General features: G+C 43.8%; 1 protein-coding gene across 1 annotated transcript in view; it reads left to right on the top strand.

Moving 5' to 3' along the window:
* CMTM4 (CKLF like MARVEL transmembrane domain containing 4) overlaps positions 1-17,318 on the top strand; it is a 37,401-nt gene extending 20,083 nt beyond the window's left edge. The window contains 2 exon segments of the mRNA XM_038147744.1: positions 7,880-7,978; positions 8,798-17,318. Of these exon segments, the coding sequence (XP_038003672.1) occupies positions 7,880-7,978; positions 8,798-8,971 (273 nt within the window). The 3' untranslated portion in view covers positions 8,972-17,318.
* The last annotated feature ends 3,586 nt before the right edge of the window (positions 17,319-20,904 follow it).

Raw genomic sequence — 20,904 nt, 5'->3', positions numbered from 1 at the left:
TTGTTGATAAAACACCTGTGGCACATTACTTTAGCCAAGTTAGTAAGAAATTTAAGAATGTTGGGTTCTGGCTGACTTTTTTTTCCTTTTCATTTTTTGGCATTTTATTTTTTACAATTTCAATGTATGTTCATACATTATTTGCTTCTTTCAATATTTATTAGTTCCCTGTGTTTTGATGGTTATTTTTATATTTTGCAGCCTCTGTATATGACACAGTTACTACAGGAGTTGCTTTCTGAACAACTGTCCTTCACATCGCTGAGTGCTTTAGGAGAAAGTCACTCCTGCTTATGTATAAATTCATGAGGATACATGAATTATTTTGAAAATATATATGACTTTATAATACATATTTCCCTTATGGAAAGTCTCAAACATTGCTTTTAGAAGCTGTGTGAGAAGAAGAGGCTGTTGCAGTACTTGAAGGAATTTAATCGACTTAAATTTAGGAAAAAATCTTTCTTTAAAAATACCACTTCTTCCTAGGAACCATGGAAAACATTTGCTTTCAAATGATCCTATGTATTAGAAAGTATCTGGCCATCAACTGCTACTGTCCAACACAGGATTGTTTCCTTTAAAAGTTTATTAAAATTAGAATTCTTTCCAATGTGTTGTGGTTATTGGCAGATGTCCCCTGTCCCTGGCTGGAATGAAAATGTGGATGAGTATAGACTAGGATCTAAGAGATATGCAAAGGTGCTAAATTAAAAAAAAAAATATCTTTGCAGTCATTTGGGGAAAAGTTATTTGTTTTGATCCTAATTAGAGACTTGCCAGTCATTTTCATATTTTCCTGAGGTAAACATGCAAGAAACATGGAGTGTGTGAGGGCAGAAAAGAGCCTTGTCTGGGTGTGTTGGAGAGAGGCTGGTTTGTTCCAGCAAGATGAAAGAACAGTCCTGTGTGTTGTGCAGCACTATCAATTTTATGCAAAAATGCAAAAGCTGGAGAACCTGTCAGTGGAAATTTCCATTTCCTTTATGCCTCAGAGCTCAAAGGGAGCCCATTCTGCAGGGAGACAGGAGTGGCCCAGGGGAATGGGGAGCACAGCAGCTCCTGCTCCACCAGGAGCTCAGGCACATTTGCTTTCAGAGAGAGCTAATGAATTCTGCTATAGTTTAGTCTTTGCCTGAATTATCCTTTTTTCTTTTTTTCTAAAATTCATGATTTTCATCTCATGTGATGTACAGGGAGATCTGAAGGTCTGGTATCCAAAGGGTGATCATGAGCTGGCCTGCAGGAGCAGGAAGGGTGCTGGAGTCCTGGGGGTGTGACTGGGATCCTGCCCTGGGATCCGCTGCCCGGGAGCGTGCTGTGACTGGGATCCTGCTCAGGGATCCTGCCCTGGGATCCGCTGCCCGCGAGTGTGCTGTGACTGGGATCCTGCCCTGGGATCCTGCCCTGGGATCCGCTGCCCTCGAGCGTGCTGTGACTGGGATCCTGCCCTGGGATCCTGCCCTGGGATCCTGCCCTGGGATCCGCTGCCCGCGAGCGTGCTGTGACTGGGATCCTGCCCTGGGATCCTGCCCTGGGATCCTGCCCTGGGATCCTGCCCTGGGGTCCGCTGCCCGCGAGTGTGCTGTGACTGGGATCCTCTCTCCTGCTCAGGGAGGCACCTCAGTAGTGCCAGGGAGCTGAGAACACTGGAATTTGGCAGTGTCCCTTGGATGGAAGTTTGTGTGACAAGGGAAACCTGGTTATCTGAGTACCAATGTAAATCATTGCATGATCTGCCAGTAGAATGAGCTGTTTGTCAGTGTGTAGGAAAAAAAAAATCTTCCAAGACATTTTGACCACTGATTTTTTGTTTTAAATTATTTTCTTGAAGCACTCACTGGAGTTATGGTAGTGTATTTTTGGGAGTCCAGCTCTGACTGCAGTTTTTCAGCTTAGAGCAGCTCAGAAGTGAGGCACAGAACTGAGCACAGCACAAAATCAAAGTTCCACTGGACTCAGTCCCAGGGAAGCACCAGGGAACAAACAGGGACACAGGTGTGTGTGTTAGAACACACAGACCAGCTGGGGAGTTCTGTGCTGCCTGAACATTGATTTCATCATCTCTGCAGAGCTGGTTGTTTTTATTTTTGCAGCAGTAAAACCTTGTGTGGCAAAGCAACTGACACTTGAAGGAGTTGGCAGAAAATTTCATGTGCCTGAGTGACAAAACTGTCCTGTGCCAGCCTTGCCTCTGCACAGTATAATTACAAAGCTATAGCTCAAAGTCCTTCATAGGGCAATATTGATTTTTATTTGATTTTTAATTTTTTTTTTATTTTTCTTTTCCCCTTATGTTTTGAAAAAAATATTTTGCTTTCCTTAGCTGTTGAATGAAAAATTAAGTCAGTCATCCTTGACCTTTATACTTACTGCTCTCAAAATAGCAGTACTTACTAAGGATAAAAATGAACACTTTATAAGTTTAAAAACAATTGTAAGAATTAATTTTCTCTTGGCTCTTCATGGACTGTTCTCATTTGGTGTATGGTGTAAATGTTACTCTGTAATAAATGCAGTCTTTGAGTTTTAAATACAAGAAACATCGTGTATTTTGGTAGTTGTTGCAGGTGTGGTCTATTGCTTTGTGACAGTAACTTTCTGAAATTTGTATTCATGGGCTCTTCTATTGAGGAAGCAGTGCTTACCTGTATCTTGTGTTCACCTAGGTAACTAAATATATGAGGGAAAAAAGAGATGGCAATTAATGCTCATAGGGTTAATTTGGTTCTTTCTACCTAGCACTTATTTTTGCTTGATGAACCATGTTTCCATTTTTAATTGTAGTGCAAAATACTCAAACAGTATTTAATAACAGAAAAAAATTCTGAGAGTTTGACCAGAGGTGCTTGGTTTAGAGGACTGCCTGGTATGTTTGTAATTTTCAACTTGACAGCTTCATATAGAAGCAAGGGAAGATGTTCCCAAACCTTGCAAATAAAGTACTGGTTGGAGGAAAAATTAAGGTCATTGTAAAAAAAAATAAATTACAATAATAATTAAAAAATATTAATAACCACACTCCCCCTCCCTTCCCCTGACAAACAAACCAGCAAACCTAAACAAAACTAAAAGGAAATGTTACTTTGAGCTCTGTCTTCTATGGAAGATAAATCAGACACCAGCAGGCCACTTACTTCTGTCACCTTTTGTGGCAAAGTCAGGCTGTTGAAATGTGCAGGCTTTGCTTCCAGAGTACATTAGTTTAGCCACTTTAATCTCCATCAAGATGTAAACTTTTGGATTTCAGAAAGCAAATGACAAGAGCAAGCAGCAGTTTAAATGTCATCTCTCTGTTTACACAAGTTTCAACTGCAATATGGCACTGTCTGCCTTTTAGAGAGTACCTAGGCACTTGTGCAGGATGATGTACAGGATAAAAAGGCAGGGCAGGAATTTTGATTGAATGATTCCTAAAGCTTGTGTGAGGTTGTGGGGAGCTGTGGATAAACACGTGTGGATGCTACTGGAGCCTCTGAGCGTCAGAGGCAGCTCCTGGTGATGTCCCAGCCTAAAAGGCTGAGCAGCAGCCTGGAAGATTTCAGGAGGGACTTGGTAGCAGTTGCCAGATCTGGTAGCACCAGTTCAGCTTTTCCACGCTCTTTAATCCAGGAGCTATACCTGCCTGGACCCTTAAAAACAAGAGTGTGGGATGGCTACAGAATCATGGAATGGTGCTTCCTGCCTTCACAGCAGAATCAGCAGAACAAAAGCATTGCCCTCTTCTAGCATAAAATATTTTTCTTGGCATAAGCCCATCTTCTTGCATGAGTTACAACATCTCCTCTGCCTTGTCCTCCCTCGAGTGGGACAGAGAGCAAATCCATGGCCTTGGATACTCTCTGTTGGACTGACAGGACCACTGGGGTCTGAACAGAATCACTTGCAAATAAACAAGCAAGTGACCAGAAGTCATTTGTTCACTTGAATTATTTTGGAAAGGAGAAAGGAAGCAGCAGCAGCAGCCTGGAGTGGGTTTGATTCAGCTCAAAGATTTGATTCTGTTGTGGATGGCAGCTCTGCACAGTATTTTATGGCACAGCATACTGTCTCATGAGGTTGCTGTAATTTCAGCAGAAATTCTTCTACCTCTGTGATGTGGTTTTACTTTGTCTATAAATATAATAGCAAGAACTTCAGCTCCATCATGGACAGATTTGAAGCAGCTCATCTTTTTTCAATTAGTTTATTCTTCTTATTGTCACGATTATTCATTTTCTCTTACGTGGAAAAAACTTGCAGTATTTTAGGGAGTGTCCTCTGCTTCTTGCTGTAGTTTGTTTTCTTTTATTTCTCCTCTTACTTCGCCCAAAGCTGTTGAGGGTTTTTTTTTGCTTTTCTTATCTTTCTGCTCTAAGTAGTAGCTCCTGTATTTTGGATTAAGGACCTCCATTGCTATTTGCATCTGTGATGTTACCATCACATGTGTATATGACAGTGTTACTGCTGTTATTGCTCCTAAAGCTCCAAAGTCTGCTCTGGGCGTATAAAATCATTTTCATTTTCGCTTTTTCAAAACCCAGCCATATTATATGAATGTGAATCAGTTGTTAATTGCATTAGAAGGGTTTGACCTAAATGGGGAAAATGGAGTTGCAAAGATGAATAAAATGGAGCTTCAAGATAGAATCACTTCTTTAGGTTTCAATTGTTGAATTCTCTGTTTCTTTGTAAAAATTAAACTAGAATAAAATGCCAGTGATGATGAGAAGTTGCTGCTGTACTTGCATCAAAGTCAATTAGAAAAGGCATCAACAGTTTAATTTCAGCAGGATTTTATATTTTGCAGCTTGAAAGAAACCTTCAGGTCCATTTGTAGCATTGAGCTAGGTGATCAGTTTGTCATGTTGTGGGCAGCCTGGCCCTCTTGTTTACCCTGTGCTCCTTTGGAAAGGTCCCCAGGTGACAGATTCTAAACCTGCAGGATTAATTCTAAACCTGCTCCAGGTCAGCAGGATTAATTAATGAGTACATCTGACCCCATAAATCACAGACCATCATGTGCCATCCATGTAGTCTTTAATGAAGTACAAAATGTGTGTGTGTGTCTGAAAAAGCATAACCTGGATTATATGAAGTGAAATGGTAGAATATTAAATACATCTTTGGCTGTTTGTTCTGATGGTTAGGTCTACTACAATTAAAATGAGCTTCATTTTGAATATGACTTCTGCCTTAACTTGGCAGCTGTTTGTTTTGTTTTGCTGTCAATTTTGTTGGCTTTCTGATGTTAAGCTTTTAAAACAACCAGTGTTTTTAATTGTTTGAACACTGGAGTCTTCATGTACACAGCTCAATCTTTTTAATATTTAAACCAGTTTAGGTTCTTTTGATTCATACTGTGAGAAATTTTCTCCTCCTTTCTATAACTTCTGAGGCTCTTCTCTGTATCCTGTATAAATTTTTCAACATTCTTTTAAAAATGTGGATACTGGAACAGGGCGCAGCATTCCAGTGTCCTTTGCAAAGGTAAGATTACCACCTGTCGTGTCCATATGTCCAAAGGAGTGCAAAAGTGATTTTTTTCCCTGTTTTTGATCATGGCAGCACCTCTTGAGATGCTTGGCTACAGTAATTACTAAGTTCTTTGGAATTATTTCTTCTGGGATTTTGTCTCTGCAGGTCTTCTGCAGGTCCTTCCTGTAGATGCCAGATGTACTCTGGTAGTAAAATACACAACCTGACCTTGAGTTGAATTAATTTCTATTTTTTTAAATTATCCAGGGGCTGCCCTCTCCTCAGTATTTAGTTTCCCCATTCTTGGTGACACACATATATTTACATAGAGACTTGGTGAAGTGTTGAAGCTGGGTCTGTTGCAGATATAGTGAGACTTCCCCTCTAGTGGGAAGAAGGTTCATGCAGGTGAGAACCACAGCTTGTGTTGGCAACTGCAGGAGCACAGTTAGAGGTGTAAACTCAGAGCTGCAGAGGGGCACCTTGGAGAAACTCTGTGATGCCATTTATTTTCGAATTCTGCTATTTATATAAAGTTTAAATTTCATCTCTGCAAAGAAAAAGTTTTAATTGTATAACTGCAATTGCTAGTTAATAGAATTTGGATTAGTTTGATGTCCTAGGTCTCAGGTAGCATCTATCTCAGTGAGCTTGATCAGGGATTAAAAATACCTCTCTGCACAGGCCGGTGAAAATTTGGTAGGAATTCATAAGACCCACAATTTGCTTTTGTTTCTTTATTATTTGATTAGAGTTTGGGTCTCACTGGGCTTGGGACATCTGGATGTGAGTGTGGAAGTGGCCACGAGCCATGGGAACCTCTCTGCTTCCTTGGGAAAGTCCCTGTTTGAGATGAGGCTCAGGCCGTGGAGATGCCTCGTGCAGTCTGGACACTCAGTTTTGATAACCAGCTCTTGCTGAGTCAGTACCCTCAGAATAAATTGTTTATGTGAGTAGCACAGTGCCAGAACCTTCCATTTCTGCAGTTACTTTCTGCAGCTTTGTGCAGCCGTGGCTGGGAAAGGAGATGTTCTGGGGCTGGCTGGCCAGCACTGCTCCCTCCAGAGTCCTTGTGCTGTGTCACTGGAGCACAGCTGTGGGACTCATACCCACTGGAGTAAGTTTAGAGTTATGTCTTAAGTCTTCTGCGCCTGACTTCTCATTGCACTTCACAAGATGCACTTTGGGGAAAAAATAAAATCATTATTAAAAAAATGGAAAAAGTGAAGGAGCTGTAACAGGAAGTGAGCCTGCCTTGCACATGGGAGAAGTGAGTCAAGTAGAACAAATTGTCCTTAAATTCTAATTATTGTGATTGCTTTTACGTGGTGGGAGTTGTCATGTTCACTGTGGTTTTGTGGGGTTTTTTTGGGTTTTGTGTGGATTTTTTGGGTTTTTTTCTTTACCTCAAGCCTATAAGTAGCACAGCAATATTGAATTGAAGGTTTTCTTTCAATCCTTCTGTCTATGGTAGTATTCACTTCTTACGGATTTGATGTTTGTGCTGAATTGTCCTTTCTTGATCCCTCCACCCTGACCTCACCTGTTCGTTCTTAGTAGCTTTGTGGTTTGGGAATGGTGTTCCCCAGTTTAGTGGGAGCATACAGACAGTGCAGTCTATACACATCAGATGTGAAGGGTGTCCTGATAACACACTGAACACCTTGTCCTGAACGAATCTAGATTTGTTTCTTCTGTTATTTGCACCTTTGAATATTTTTTCCTCGAGTCTGATCAGTTAGTCTTGTATTGATGTAATCATTCTTGTGCAAATATCTGCCATTCAGAATTCTTCCTTTGGTTCCAGTGACATGTTAATGAGCCTCTTTGAGGTGAGGCACTGCATCTGAACACCAGTGACAGGAATTGTGTGTAGCAAGTTGTTTTCCTTTGCTTGGAGCAAAGAGTTTTCCCTGAGCGTGTTGCAGTGTGTATGTTCTAAAATGTCTGCTTGAAACATCAGTTTTCTGAAATAAATAGGTAAAAATCATAGTTCTTACCGTGCTAGCAGCTGTCACTCCCAGAAGTGGCACAGGACATGCAGTTTGGTTCAATGCAGGCCTCACGGAAGGGCTGGGAGGGCTCCTGGCTGGTGCGTGGGCAGGGCAGGGGCTCTGCAGCGCAGCCGGCCAGGCTGGGTCAGCCCCGGGTGGAGCAGGGTGAGCCCTGTGCTGACAGCTCTGCCCGGAGCCAGCCCGAGCTGAGGGGCTGTTCCGGGCTGCAGGGTGCTCTGGGTGCCCTGGGACTGCAGCTCCCGCTCCAGCTGGTCCTGTGGGAAGGCCTCTGCCTTCGTGGGACACCTGGGTGACTGCAGAGGAACTGGCAGAGGGGTGCTGCACTTCTTGTTCCAACCTTCTGTGTCATCACTTCTGATAAAGCAAACAATCGTCATTTAGTAATGCTACTGAATTTATTTTTTTAGGATCTGGTCAACACTGGACTCAGCACTTTCTTCTTTTTCATTGCCTCTGTAGTACTGGCTGCTTTAAACCATAAAACTGGAGCAGAAATTGCTGCTGTGGTAAGAATTTAAACTTGTTTCTATCTGACTCTTTCCTTGTATTAAAATTAACTTTTACTCATTGATTGTATACACTTGTCACCTTTGCCATCACAATTTACTTCTACTTTTGCAATTTGCTATGAGATGGTTCTTATTTTAAGAATGCTAACATCCTTGGAGCTTAGTCTGAAGGCATGAGGCAAGAACAGCAGAAAAAAGACTTGCAGAGAACACTTTATAGTTGAACTTGCCTTTCTCTTTGGTGCTCTATGTTGCAAGCCTGTGGGAACGATAGGGCCAAAAAGTAAGAAATTGAATAATTTGCTTAGTTCTTGCTCAGTGCAGATTGTTTTTTTGTTCTTTGGAGTGAGTGTAGTAGCACTTCAGGGTTTTAAATCTACAACGATCTGTTCAAACAAATTACTTTTTGTGCGTGAGTTTATTTTCTTTTTAACCTGGTTTTTAAAATCACGTGAGTTCTGCAGAAGCATAGAGGCTGATGCTCTGGACTCGTCACTTTTTGTGTGCGCTTCGAGGAATGAATAAGCTTTTGGATGAAGAGCTGGTTTCTTTACAAGGGGGTTCTTTACACTGGACTGCGCTGCAGGATTTAGTTGTCATGTTGGTAGTCAGAGCAGTCTGTTTTCTGGGATCATTGATCTTAGCCACTTTTGCAGATCCTCTAGTTCACTGAGAAGAAAAACATAATTTCCCAGGCCACGATGATTTGTCAGTGCAAATAGCGTAGGAAGCGGAACTCCTGAGCGCTTTGCCGTGGAACTGCTTTTCTCCTTGTTCTCACGACTTGTCTGTGCCATCTCTTTGTGCTCCCCGCAGGTGTTTGGTTTCCTGGCCACGGCAGTGTACGCTGTGAACGCGTTTGTGGCGGTTCAGAAGTGGCGGCTGAGCAGCCGGCAGCAGAGCAGCCGCCAGAGCAGCGACTACATCCGCGCTCGCACCGAGTCCCGGGAGGTGGTGCACCGGCCCGAGATCCAGCGCCTGGACGCGTGACAGCCACCCCGGTGGCACTGAAAGGGAAAGCAGCTCTCAGCTCCCTCATGGAATAAGGGTTTTGCTTTATTTAAGGAGGAAAAGGTGGATCCGAGGGTGGCGAGGATGCCCAGCCCTGCACGTGTGCAGAGATGTGTTGAGCCAGAAGCTGCTGTCATGGAGGCAGAAAATGGTGGTGGTTCTAAAGGAAGATCCCCTCAAGGCCTCCACATAGACATGGGCATATATTATATAGCTCACAGAAGATATAATATATGTCTGTTCTGAAGTGTGTCATTGCTTTGGATTAACTGCACGGCAGTTCCCTTCCCTCTCTGAAGATCCGCTGTTCCTTCAGCTGCCCCGGGACAGAGCGGCCCTGCCTGGCTGGGTGAGGGAGGAGGGACACCCACGGAGCAGATGGAGCACCCAGACGTGCCAAGGAGCCAGGGGCACTCAGCAATAACTCAGCCAGCGGGGCCTGTCCATCCCAAACTGTGTCTGTCTGTCTGTCCTCCTTGTGCCCTGACTCTGCACGCCTGCCTGCCTGCCGGAGACCCGTGCCACGAGTTCTCATGGCCGCTGGGGAAGGGCCGCTGCCGCTCCGGCCCGGGCTGAGCCTGGGCCGCTCGCTGCTGGCCACGGGGATGCACTGAGGGGAAGGAGGTGGGTGTCTGCTCGGGTTGGGACACAGTCCAGTTTTCATTCCAAAATGGGAAAATAAATATGTTTAGGAGATGGGGTGGAGAAAAGAGGCTCAAGGGGCACAGTAGAGAATGAAGGGGTTGTCATCCTACAGACTTACATTCCAGCCATGGCTTTCTTTTTCTTTTTCTTTTTTTTTTCCTTTTTTCTTTTTTTTTTTTTTTTTTTAAGGTTCAACATTTCTGGAAGTTTTTGCTAGAGCTTGCTTTCCCTCCAAGCCCAGGGTAAGCAAGAGCTAGCAAAAATTTATGTGCTTTTAAAGCGTTCCTAAGGTTGCAATGTTGTGATTCATGTAAGGTAAATATTTCTTTTTGGAAGAATGGTTGTTCTAAAATTAAACCTTAATTGGTAGTAGGTGAACCTGATTTTTATTTTAACTGGGTGTTTCTGCAGATTTATTCCCCTTAGGATTCTTTGAAAAATGAATTTAGCTAATTGGAAAATAATATGATTGTATTGATTTGTTTAGAAGTAGTTTTACTTAGCTGAAGTTTTTTTTCAATTTTCCTTGTACTTCCAGTGAATGAATTACCTTTTCTCTACTCAGAACTCAAATTCAGGAGTAATTGGATAGATAATGTCACAATATTATTAGGAAGATATCTCTTGATATTTTCCTGTTTCTTTGGTGTTCTCATCTCTTTAGTGCATTATTTGGCATTTGTGTGCCTGTGTGAAGACAGTGTGTGTAGGAGGAGATCTCTAGAACTGAACTCCTTTGTGGTGTGAGGAAAATGAAAATCTGTGCAATTAGTGGGATGGTTTGCCATGTATGACTGAGTTTGTATGTCCTGCTGGAGCTGCACTGCTCAGGGTGAGTGCAGCACCTGGAGCCTTAAGAACAGTGGGCAGTGTATTGTGGGTGAGGTGTTTAACATGAAAGCCAGGTTACACCGAACAGGAGATCAGGAGAAGTGCCTGGATAATATTGGAGGTATTATAATACTTTTTTATAATTCTGGAGGGAGCTGGGATAGTGAAAGTGTGAACCTAATGCTGCAATATTCAAATTGAGCAGCAGAGAATTATTTTGATGAGTGAAAAAAAGGTGACAAAGGTGATGCCTTTCTGTTTTCAATGTATTGACATCTCTAGTGCATTTCACCTCGGTGGCTAAGATGGAGATTAAAATTCAGAGTTACTGATGAGGTTAAGGAAAATTTGCATTTTCTTAGTGGCCGATGGCTTTACCAGTTCCTACAGTAACATTTTATTCTGCTTTATTGGATGTTATGCCAAAGGGAGCACCAGTTTAAAAGAAGATTGAACCAACTCTTGGTGCTGGGTTAGAACAGACATTCCACAGAGGGTTGTCTCACCTGGGTGCATTCCCCGAGCAGTACATGGCAGATCCATGGCCGGTATGGTGAGAAATAACAATTTGTTATTGCCAGAACTGCTGTGACAGCCCTGCTGTTTGCCAGCGCTGCCCAGGACTGGCAGAGTTTGCAATGTCAATTATTGAAAGACTTTTTAAAAGTAGCACAAGTGTACCTGACCAGGAATTGCAAACTGCCATCAAAGCAGTTTGGATAAAGATTGTAAAAAACCCCAAGCAAACCCAAACCAGACAAAACAAAAAAAAACCCCAAAACATCCTACACCAAAATCAAGGCAAACCCACCTACTGAAATACAAAATAGAGTTCTCCAGAAGATCCATGCTTTTAGAGTGGAGCTGCCATCTGAAATCAGGGAACGGGATGGTGTCACAAGGGCGTTTTGTCAGGAGTGTCCTGTCACTGGCCCGGGCTGAAGGAGCATTCCCAGATCCTCTCCTGTGCTCCTGAGCTCGTTGAGGTTGGGCAGAGCTCTGGGAGCTCTTGTGCCTCTTTAGGTTTATGAATTTAGGACCTTTCAAACCCTGCACCTCTCCTGGCCTAGAAGAAGGGTAACTTGGGGTTTTTCTGTGGAGAGAGGTCCCAGCCCTGTCGAGCTGCAGTGACGGGAGCAGAGTGGGGCAGTCACACCTCCAGTGGGGGCTGCTGCAGGCGGGTTGAGTTTCCTGCAGCTGGGAATGCCAGGATTCATTACTCACATCATGTCCTGAGCCTAGCACAGCTCTCAGGGTGGAATCCAAAAGAGAAGAGTAATTTAAAAAACACTGTCTGATTCACTTCATGAAACAAAAGCAAATGTAAATGTGTAATTTCCTTATTTTTGGGACCAAAGATGATTTTAGTATTGTATAGTATATACTTTCTAAAAAATCTTAAGCACTTACTGCTCTGCAGAGACTTTATTTACTATTTGGATTATATAGAAGGGAAATAGAGTAGCTGTGAGAGACAACTACATTTGAAATATGAAGATCATTTGATGTATCCATGGCTCATTTCCCCTGAGTTAATTTTACACAGTGTATTGGAGAGGTACTTTTTTTAAGACTGTTACCTAAATTGCAGTCACACAAAAAAACCCTTAAGGAAGAAAAAAGGGTAGAAAGTTTAAATTTTTTTTAAACTTGCTTAGAGAAGTGACATTAAATTGCTTCTCTCAGCCAGTTAGTCTTGCTTGCAATTTCTTTTAGTCCTTAAGGGTGCTGTTTAGCTCCATAAAGGGACTCAAACCCCACTGTAAATAGAACTCAATGAAAGCAAACCGTTGAGCATGGTAGGAACAGGATGCTTGAAACAGTAACAGCTTGGATGAGTCCCCTTTGGTCAAAGACAGCCCTCAGACCTGGAGTCTGGGTGTATTTCTGGGTGTAGGCATGACTGAATTCTGCAGCCTGTGCACAGACACCACAATATTACACAGTAAGCTCTGCCTGGAGCAGCAGCAGTGTGGGAGCTGTTGCTCAGTGCTGGAGGAGCCTCTTTGCCTGTCCTGCACAGTTTGTCAGCCTCAGCTGAGGTTGGTGCCACATCCTTGAGCTGTACAAACAGCCCCAGCAGGAGCTCCTGAAGCCACAGAGGAACTCACGTGTCTGAGTAAAGCCAGTTCCTTCTTCCTTTCCCCCTTTTCCTTTCATTTGGAATATTCGTGCCTCATGGATCAAATGCTTTAATGTTTAATTCTTGCTAAGCCTCATTTGTTGGTCTGTGCAGTGCCAGGAAGATCAGAATGTGTCCAATATCCCTTGATTTCAGCTGTGGTGCTCTTCCCTTTCCTGATGGCTTAGGAGGTTGGCTGGGTGTTCTTTATCGTGGAACTGTGGAAAGCTGCTGTGAGATTCCTGGTGGGATCTTGGGAGGGGTAGAGAGTGATCTCCCTGTGCCTTCTGAGAGACAGGCACTGGCTCCAGAGATCTGAGATTGCAGTCTGTGCTGCTCACTGGATTCAGGAGCACAGCATCAGCAAAGATCTGTGCCTTGGCAGCAGCTCCTCATCTTCCAGTTATAAGGTGTCTTTTACATGGGATTTCAGTAAAGGAGCAGCGTGTGCTGCTCTTTCCTTGGCTTCGTCACCTGTTGTGACAAACACTTCCCAGTGTTTGTCACTCTGGTCTCATGGCATGCTCTGGAGTTGTTTCAGCTCTCTGTATTTCATTGCTGCTTCCCGAAAGAGGAGGGAAAGGTTCCCACTCCTCCCTGAGGCAGCAGTTTTAGTTCCCTCTGTGAATTATTGTGTCCATGTGCTGATTGTCCCCTCCTGCCAGGGCAGAGCAGTGGTTCATGGAGTGCTGTGCACGCAGCAGAGAGAGGATCTGTGCAGGCTGCACTGGACTGTTCTGGTCAGTTAACCACCAGCTTTTCATGAGCTTTAAGGTCCCCAAATGAATTTGGTCACCTCTCTGCTATTTTGGGGATGTGCAGGCACAGCAAATGCTTACCTAATCTGTGGCTTTATTAAGGCAATTCTTTCTTCCTCCCTCTTCCTCAGGCCTCTTTCTGTATCTGTTATCTTCTTGTCTTATGTCACGTTGTAATAATTTCTACGTGTTTTCTTTCATGAGGGAAAAAAACTCACCAAAAATCTAAAATAAGCAAGAATAGTGGTTTTAGGGCATAATTTAAAAATGAAAACAAACTTAATAGCAGTTCAGATAGTGTAGGAAGTAATATGGTCTCTCCTACTCAGTTGGGATACTGATCAGCTTTATCCATGGAGGAGCATGAAGAACAGAACTGTCCTGAAAGCTCTGGAGCCAAAGCTCTTTGGTAGGCACTCAGGATAATAAAAAGGCACAGTCTGATAAGGGATTGGAGATGTGAGAAGGACACTTGACAATCCAGAGCTTTCAAAGTGAGACATGAACAGTAAGAACCCACAGTGGCCACAGCAGGCATGGGGATCTCAGGGGGCTGGGAAAGAGCTTGGATTGTCCAGAGGGGGATCCGGGCTGCTCCCTGCTCAGTCCCATGGGGAGGAGGAAAGCCAAGGTCTGGCACTTCTGGAAATCAGGCACTTGGCTTGTGTTGTTTGTAGCATGAAATGATGGATTGTTCATTGTCTGGAGGGCCAGCAAAGCTCAGAATTACTGTGCAGGTAGGGGTGTCCTGTGTGCAAGTTTTAATGGCAACAAAAGCATTTTAAAGTGATCCTGGAATCGGTACAAAAATGCACGGAATGTGTGAAAATACTTCGTAGAAATTATGCCCTGTTCCTCTCTTTATTTCGACAGAGGGATTGGTTAAAATGAATTTATACACGTACTCAGGAAATCTCTGAATGACATTTTAGAGGGTTTTCCTGGTATATTATTTTCCCTGTCAGGCACTTGGCCACCTTGATAAATCTGCTTGACCAAGTCAGAGTGGTGCTGTCCAACCTGAAAGGGTTCCTTTGTTTTGGTCTTTTTTTTTTTTTTTTTGGGGGGGGGGTGGGGGTTGTATTTTAAAAATGTGTCTATAATTTAACCATTTGTATGCTAAAAATAATCTTTTTAAAAAATCTGCTTACACTGTGATTTCTGGTAGCCTTTAATTTAGAGTATACAGCAATCTAATTTTCTTTTGGGATATGCAGCTTTCAGAAGTATTCTTATATATGCCCAGAAATGAAAGTTGTCTATTTATCATAGGGATGTGATTAGATAAAGGAACCTATCCAGAATCCCAGTGCAGCTCTTTCATATGTGCTGGATGGACTAGTTAGTGAAATTGCCTTTTAATCTCTATGGGTTAATAAATATTTTTTATAACTAGCCACAGATATTCCTTTTTAAATTATACTTGGCAAACAGAAGATATTTAATTTTATATACAATATACATAGTTACCTTGATTGACATATTTATAACATAGAGCTTTGTGTTTACTATGAAGGTTTTATCTGTATCCCGTGGACTTAATGGGTAAAACTTTAAAAGGTCAGTTAGCATTTATGGAAGGTTATGGGAACTTTCTTCATGGCTTCACAGTGACGACATAGGAGCATTTAAAAGGCAATAGCCAGATTGTTTTACAGAGTATCGGGGCGGGGGGGGGGGGGAGGGTGTCTAATTTTTTGATTGGGGCTGGTCCCTGCAGCTATTTTAATAACATCTGGATGTGAGTAACAGAATGGAATATGAGCATCTGCCTCTTCTGACTCTCACAGGCTATTGTCTAGAGCACAGGAAATTTCAGGGTATTGTATTGTTTTGCTTTGGACAAATGTCTCAATAGACCTATTTAATTAAAACCTTCATGTGTCTGAAAGAAAACATCCTCTCTTAACTAGGCTGATTTATCACTTTTGGTACCCTTTTAATCCCAAAAGCAGTCTTGTCTGAATATTTGTAGTGATGTTCCAGCTGTCCTGATGTCTGCAGGTTAAAGTGGTCCTGGCTAGCACCCCTTTATTATAAGAATTGCTACCTTCATTTTTCTACTGTTTCTACTTTAATCTTGAATGTTCACCAGTTTCTATTGTTGGATCTTGTGGAGGGAGAGTGTCTTAGCACTACACCTCATCCAGCTTTAACTCGTGCATCGCAGTCCTGGAGTAAGAAAATATTTTGAATTAAATATTCTGGCCAATTTATTTCATTTTAAAATTACTTCTCTACTTAAGACACAACATTTATGACATAATAGGACGAATGACTTAGCTAATCATTGTATCTGTCTAGACTTATTCTCTTTTGTGTTAGTGTCATTTTGAAACTATTTGTATATGTTGAAGTTTGTAAGGGTTCAGGAACCCTCAATAAAATAGTAAAGTATGTATTTATTTCTCATTATAATGCTCAAATTTGATTTGTATGTCTTTTCACAGAATTGTAAACAAATACCGAAAACTGCTTCACCTAGGGTGCCTTCCATGTGTGGTACTAACACTTGTCATTCACAGGAATAGAAATGTAAATTTATGAATCCAGTAAACACTATTTTTTGTAATGTGAGTCACTAATGCAGCTCTGGCCTCACTGTGCTTTGTTCCCACCACCAGCAGGTTTATGGCTGCTGTGGTCACTGCCTTCCCTCTCTGTGTGCACTGGATCTGACCCCTGGGGAGTCGCAGGCTGTGTCTCCTTTGCTCTGCCCTCAGCTGCCCCCCGAGCGCATTCCTGGTGCTCCAGGTTCCCTTCCTTGGGCCTTGTGGAGGGATGCTCAGTGTGGGGTGTCTGTATCCTCAGGGCTGACCCTGGCTTCTCTAGACCGACTCTGCAGCCCAACCCAAACATTCCAATTCTAGCTCATAATTTATGATTTACAGCTTCTGAGGAGGGAGCATCCAGGCCTGACCAAAAGACTTCATCTCTCTGGGTTACAGGGGCCGTATTGACAGGTTTGTAATTGCAAACGGCTCAGAGGTATTATGGAAACACCAGGTTAGAATTCCAATCAGGCTGAGCAAAGGGGATGCAATTTTCCTTTTATCATGAGCACAAGCCTGCTGTGCAATACCCTTGGTACTTTGCTTTTGGAGTACAGCCTGCAGTGCTCTGTCCTGGAGAACCCTTGGTGCATCTCTGTGTGGTGCGAGGGCAGCCCCCGGCTGTTGTCCTGCCCTGGGCAGTGCCTCCTCAGCCAGGGGCCAGGCCAGGGCTCCCCTGAGCGCCAGAGCCTGCTGCAGGACTGCGGGGCTTCAGCAGGCAGCACGTTTCCCTGGAGACAGTTCACAGCCCTGGAGGATTTCCCGTTGTTCTGCAGAGGCTGGAGCTGCAGCAGCTGCTCCAAGGTGGTGCCTCCAGCTGGGAGCACCTTCCTGTGTGCCCAGAGCTGGAACTCACTGCTGGCAGAGCAGCAGCAGCAGCTCTGGGTGGGAAAGGTGTCCTGAGAATGCTTGACCAAGCTCAAAGACAAGGTACTCTCCAAGAAAACACAACCTCCTTGTGTAGCTTGTTTCTACACCAGTAACCATCTTTCAGATGTTGAGTTCTTTCTTTGGTGTCTGTGCTAATCAAAAAACACAAGCTGAAGAATTGTAAAGTCTTGCAATACACAAAGCAGTCTTGGTTTTAAAATCCATGCTGTTGCAGCATAATTTAAATTGTGTATTTATCAGTTTTAAATGTCATTTTGCTTTTCCAGTCTTTTGTATATGGGCACAATACTTTTTGTAAATTTTTTGTTTTATTTAGTTGTCTTTCTGTCTTTTCTTTCTGGTATTGGAAGATTTGAGCTCTCTGGGTTTTCACGGTACTCTTCTGATCATTCTTCATAGTGGTAAAAGTCTGTATTTTTGTATGTAGGAGAAATTGAAGTTTTCTAACACTTATCCCAATCAATATAGTACGGAATCATTTGTGAAGGACTTCCTGTTTAATAAATGGACATATTAAAGTACTAAAACAGTGTCTTCATCTGTAAACATGGCCTGGGCTGGGGTAATTTTCTTCCCAGTGGCTGGTGTGGGGCTGTTTTGGATGTGTGTTGATAATTCAGAGATGTTCTTGTTAATGCTGAGCTCACCCAGAGCCAAGGTTTTCCTGCCCCTTGTGCTCCCGTGCTGGGGAAGGGCTGGAGGTGCCTGGGAGGCTGGAGGGGACACAGCCAGGACAGATGACCCCAACTGACCACACCTTATGGCATGAGTATATGAGGGGGGGAAGGAGGAAGGGGTTTGGAGTGATGGAGTTTGTCTTCCCAGGTCACCCTTCCAGGGGATGTGGCCCTGTGGCTCTCCTGGAGGTGCTGAACACCTGCCTGCCCATGGGAATCAATTCCTTGTTTTGCTTTGCTTGTGTGCACAGCTTTTGCTGTCTTTATCTCACCACAGGAGTTTTCTCACTCTTCCCATTCTCTGCCTGATCCCACTGCTGGGAGGAGAGCGAGCCCTGAGGGGGCCTGGGGGCTGCTGGGGTGAAACCACCCCAGGAGGCAGCAGAAGGCCTCAGTGCAGCACTGGGGGCGTGCAGGGCTCATAACAAAGCCAGGCAGCTGCAAAAGGTACTTTGTGTGTGTGACAGCGTGGGGGGAAACACCACGGCAGCCCTGGCTGGGGCTGTCCCTGGGACACTCCTGGGGGCAGGAGAAACCACGGGAGAGCCTTGGGGAGAAGCAGTGGAGCAGAGGGAACATGGAACTGCTCTGCTGCTCTTGTGCTGGTGGTAGAATTGCTCTTGGAGCAGTTCTGGTGTGCTGCCACGGGCTGCAATGCTCAATCCTGGGGTCTGCAGCTGCCCATTTGGGACCAGAAAGGGATTTTGGGGCTGAAGTGCCCCAGGGAGTGGGGGAACACTCTGCTGCCTCATGGGCTGGGGGTGCAAGTGATGCTGGGGGGATTTTTGGTTTCCAGGTGCTTTAGGCACAAGGTGGAAGCACTGAGTCAGTACAGGAGAGAACTGTGGAAAGGCACGAGGGATGGGTGAGTCTGTGAAGGGATTTGGAATGTGGATGCTGCACTCCAAACACTGGGGAGGGACCAGGGGTGGGTGGGGAGGGGGACACAGGTGGTGGCACAAGGAAAGGACTCCCTGAGGGAGCCAGAGACTCTTACAAGGGGCCAGGTCATTTTGCCTGCGTGGGGCTGTCAGCAGCACTGTGGCATTAGCCAGGGAGGTATCCATGGCGCTCCTGGGTCAGGAGAAGCTTCATCAGCTGTCAAATTTAAAAAAAAAAAAAATTGTCTAACTTATAGTTATTGGATCTTCCTTCAGTCTCCCGGGAAGACTATAATTAATTTATTTATGGATCAGGCTAACAAAATGTTATGGGCTGTGTCCAAAATCCATAAAAGGACAAGTATTTCCTGATGAAAATTAACCTTGAAAACAGTATTTTCCTCCTCACAGAAGTGGATTTAAAAATTGACTTATTTAAAAAAAAAAAAACAAAACCAAACAATCAACAAAACCCCACAAAAGCAATAGCAACAAAAAACCAAACCAAAACCAAATCCCACCAGCCAAAAAAAAAAAAAACCCAACCAAAAAACCAAACCAACCTAACAACCCCGAACTAAAAAGTCTCTGTCCAAACTCCTCCTCCCCAAAGCCAAAAACTAAACCGCACTTAAATTTCCTGGGTAGCCCTGTTTTACTTTCTGGCCTGGAAGCTTTACAAAACACTGAACACTGAATTCTTCCAGTAAAGGAGTGTCCTAGGGTGACTGTCTGTGTTGCAGTGAGGATTCTCTGATGCACTCCTGTTTATTTATTCCTGACTTTTTTAAAGATCCTGACTTTGAAGCCAATACTCCATGCAAAAAGGTGTCTCAAGCATCTTGTAATGCTTGAGAAGATTTACATTCTCAGTGCTTACCTAAATTTCTTCTGCTTCCTTTGCATCCTCTCTGAGGATAAAAGGAGGGCCAGGTGGGGTTGCTCTGCACATGTGGCATTTGCCCTTGGAGGGCCATTTGTATCCTGGTGCAAATCTGGAGTGAAGCCACACAATAATATTATTTCTGACCAGAACTGTGCCCAGTGAACTTTCTTAGCAGAAGGACAATGAGTGGAACCAGGTGCTTGCTGAGCAGAGCATCCAGTTGTGTTCTGCTTTCCAGCATACCAGGCTGTTCTCCACCACAGCAGCTGAGATGCTCTGCTCTTCCTTGGTATCCTGGAAGTGACTCTGTCAGATGGAAACTGAAGGCTTGAGGAACTTCAAACAGTATCAAGTGAAAAGCACAGTTAGGTAGAGTAATGGACAGAGTGTTCAAGGGATAACAGAGCCTCAACTTCAGTTAGAATCTAAACCAGCTACTTGGAAAGGTATTTGAATTCCTTGGAAAGGTCTTTTGAACCTGTCCAAAAATCACTGCACAAGTCTGAACAAGTCCACAGATAAATGGAAAAGCTTGGTAGGAGGGAGAGAGCCCTTCAGGCAGGTGAGAGCTGTGTGAACTCACCTGAGGTGCCACTTTCCATTCCTGTTGGTGGCTTTGAGGTCATGGAACTTCTGGCATTGTTCCTACAAGGATTCATCCACACTTGGGGTTGGAAACTCCTTCTCAGGCAGGCCCAGGAACTCCAGGTGGCTGCAGTGAGGGCAGGGATTGGGCTCTGGGGGCTTTGGAAGCAGCTCCTCCCCGGGACACGAGTGATTGTGATTGGAAAGAGGTGTCTGAGGAGGCCACTGAAATCAGAACTCAGCTAAGGGCTCCACACTGCAGATGGGGTGTTGTGCTTGTCTCCTGAATTGCAGAGAGTGCTCCCAGCACCCTTTTGATGTGGTCAGTTGAGGAAAAACAAGCAAACAAACAAAAAGCCCAAAAAGCAAAGCTGACTTTTCCTTCATGTGGCCCAGACTCTGAACTTGGTGCAGTATTTGTGGCAGAATATGGGCAGAAGACTGAGTCAGCCCCTTCCACCCCAATCCAAACTGGCTTTGAAGTAATTATTTAAAATATAATTTTCTGAAATGATATCTGTAAAATACAGAACCATGTTTTCTTTCAGTCAGGGGAATAGATCTTTTTTAATAAAAGGTTGGGATCTTACAGAAGTGCTTGACCCTGGGAGCAAACTGCTTTGAAATAATCGGAGCCATCAAGGACTGAAAAGCCAGCAAGGAAATTCTCTGGACAGGCACCTCACTGCAAGCTGCTAAAGCAGTCCTGAAACAACTAATAAACATTTTGTTTGCTGCCTGTTTACTTTAAACCAACATGGAAATAATGACCACAAAACCTCAGTGTATTTTGGGTGTGTGAAGGATGAACCCGAAGGGGACTTTCTTGTTTACAGGGTTATTGGTTGCCAAGAGAGAGCACTGAATCCACAATGTCTACTCAATAGTTAGAACAAATTCTTGGTTAAATTTTTTCATCTCATGCCCTAAAGAAGAGGTTTGTCCTGTGGCTGGTCCCCAGGGCTGGCTCTGAGCTGTGCCCCTTCCCCAGTACAGATTTAGGATGCCTGAAGTCACTGTCCCTTGTGCTGGGCAAGGCAAAGCTGCAAAATCAGGTCTTCAAGTAAGTAAAGACACCCAACAC

The sequence above is a fragment of the Motacilla alba genome, chromosome 11 (genome assembly GCF_015832195.1).
Source record: "Motacilla alba alba isolate MOTALB_02 chromosome 11, Motacilla_alba_V1.0_pri, whole genome shotgun sequence".
Classification (NCBI taxonomy): Eukaryota; Metazoa; Chordata; class Aves; order Passeriformes; family Motacillidae; genus Motacilla; species Motacilla alba.
This window is presented reverse-complemented; position numbering and strand designations above follow the sequence as displayed.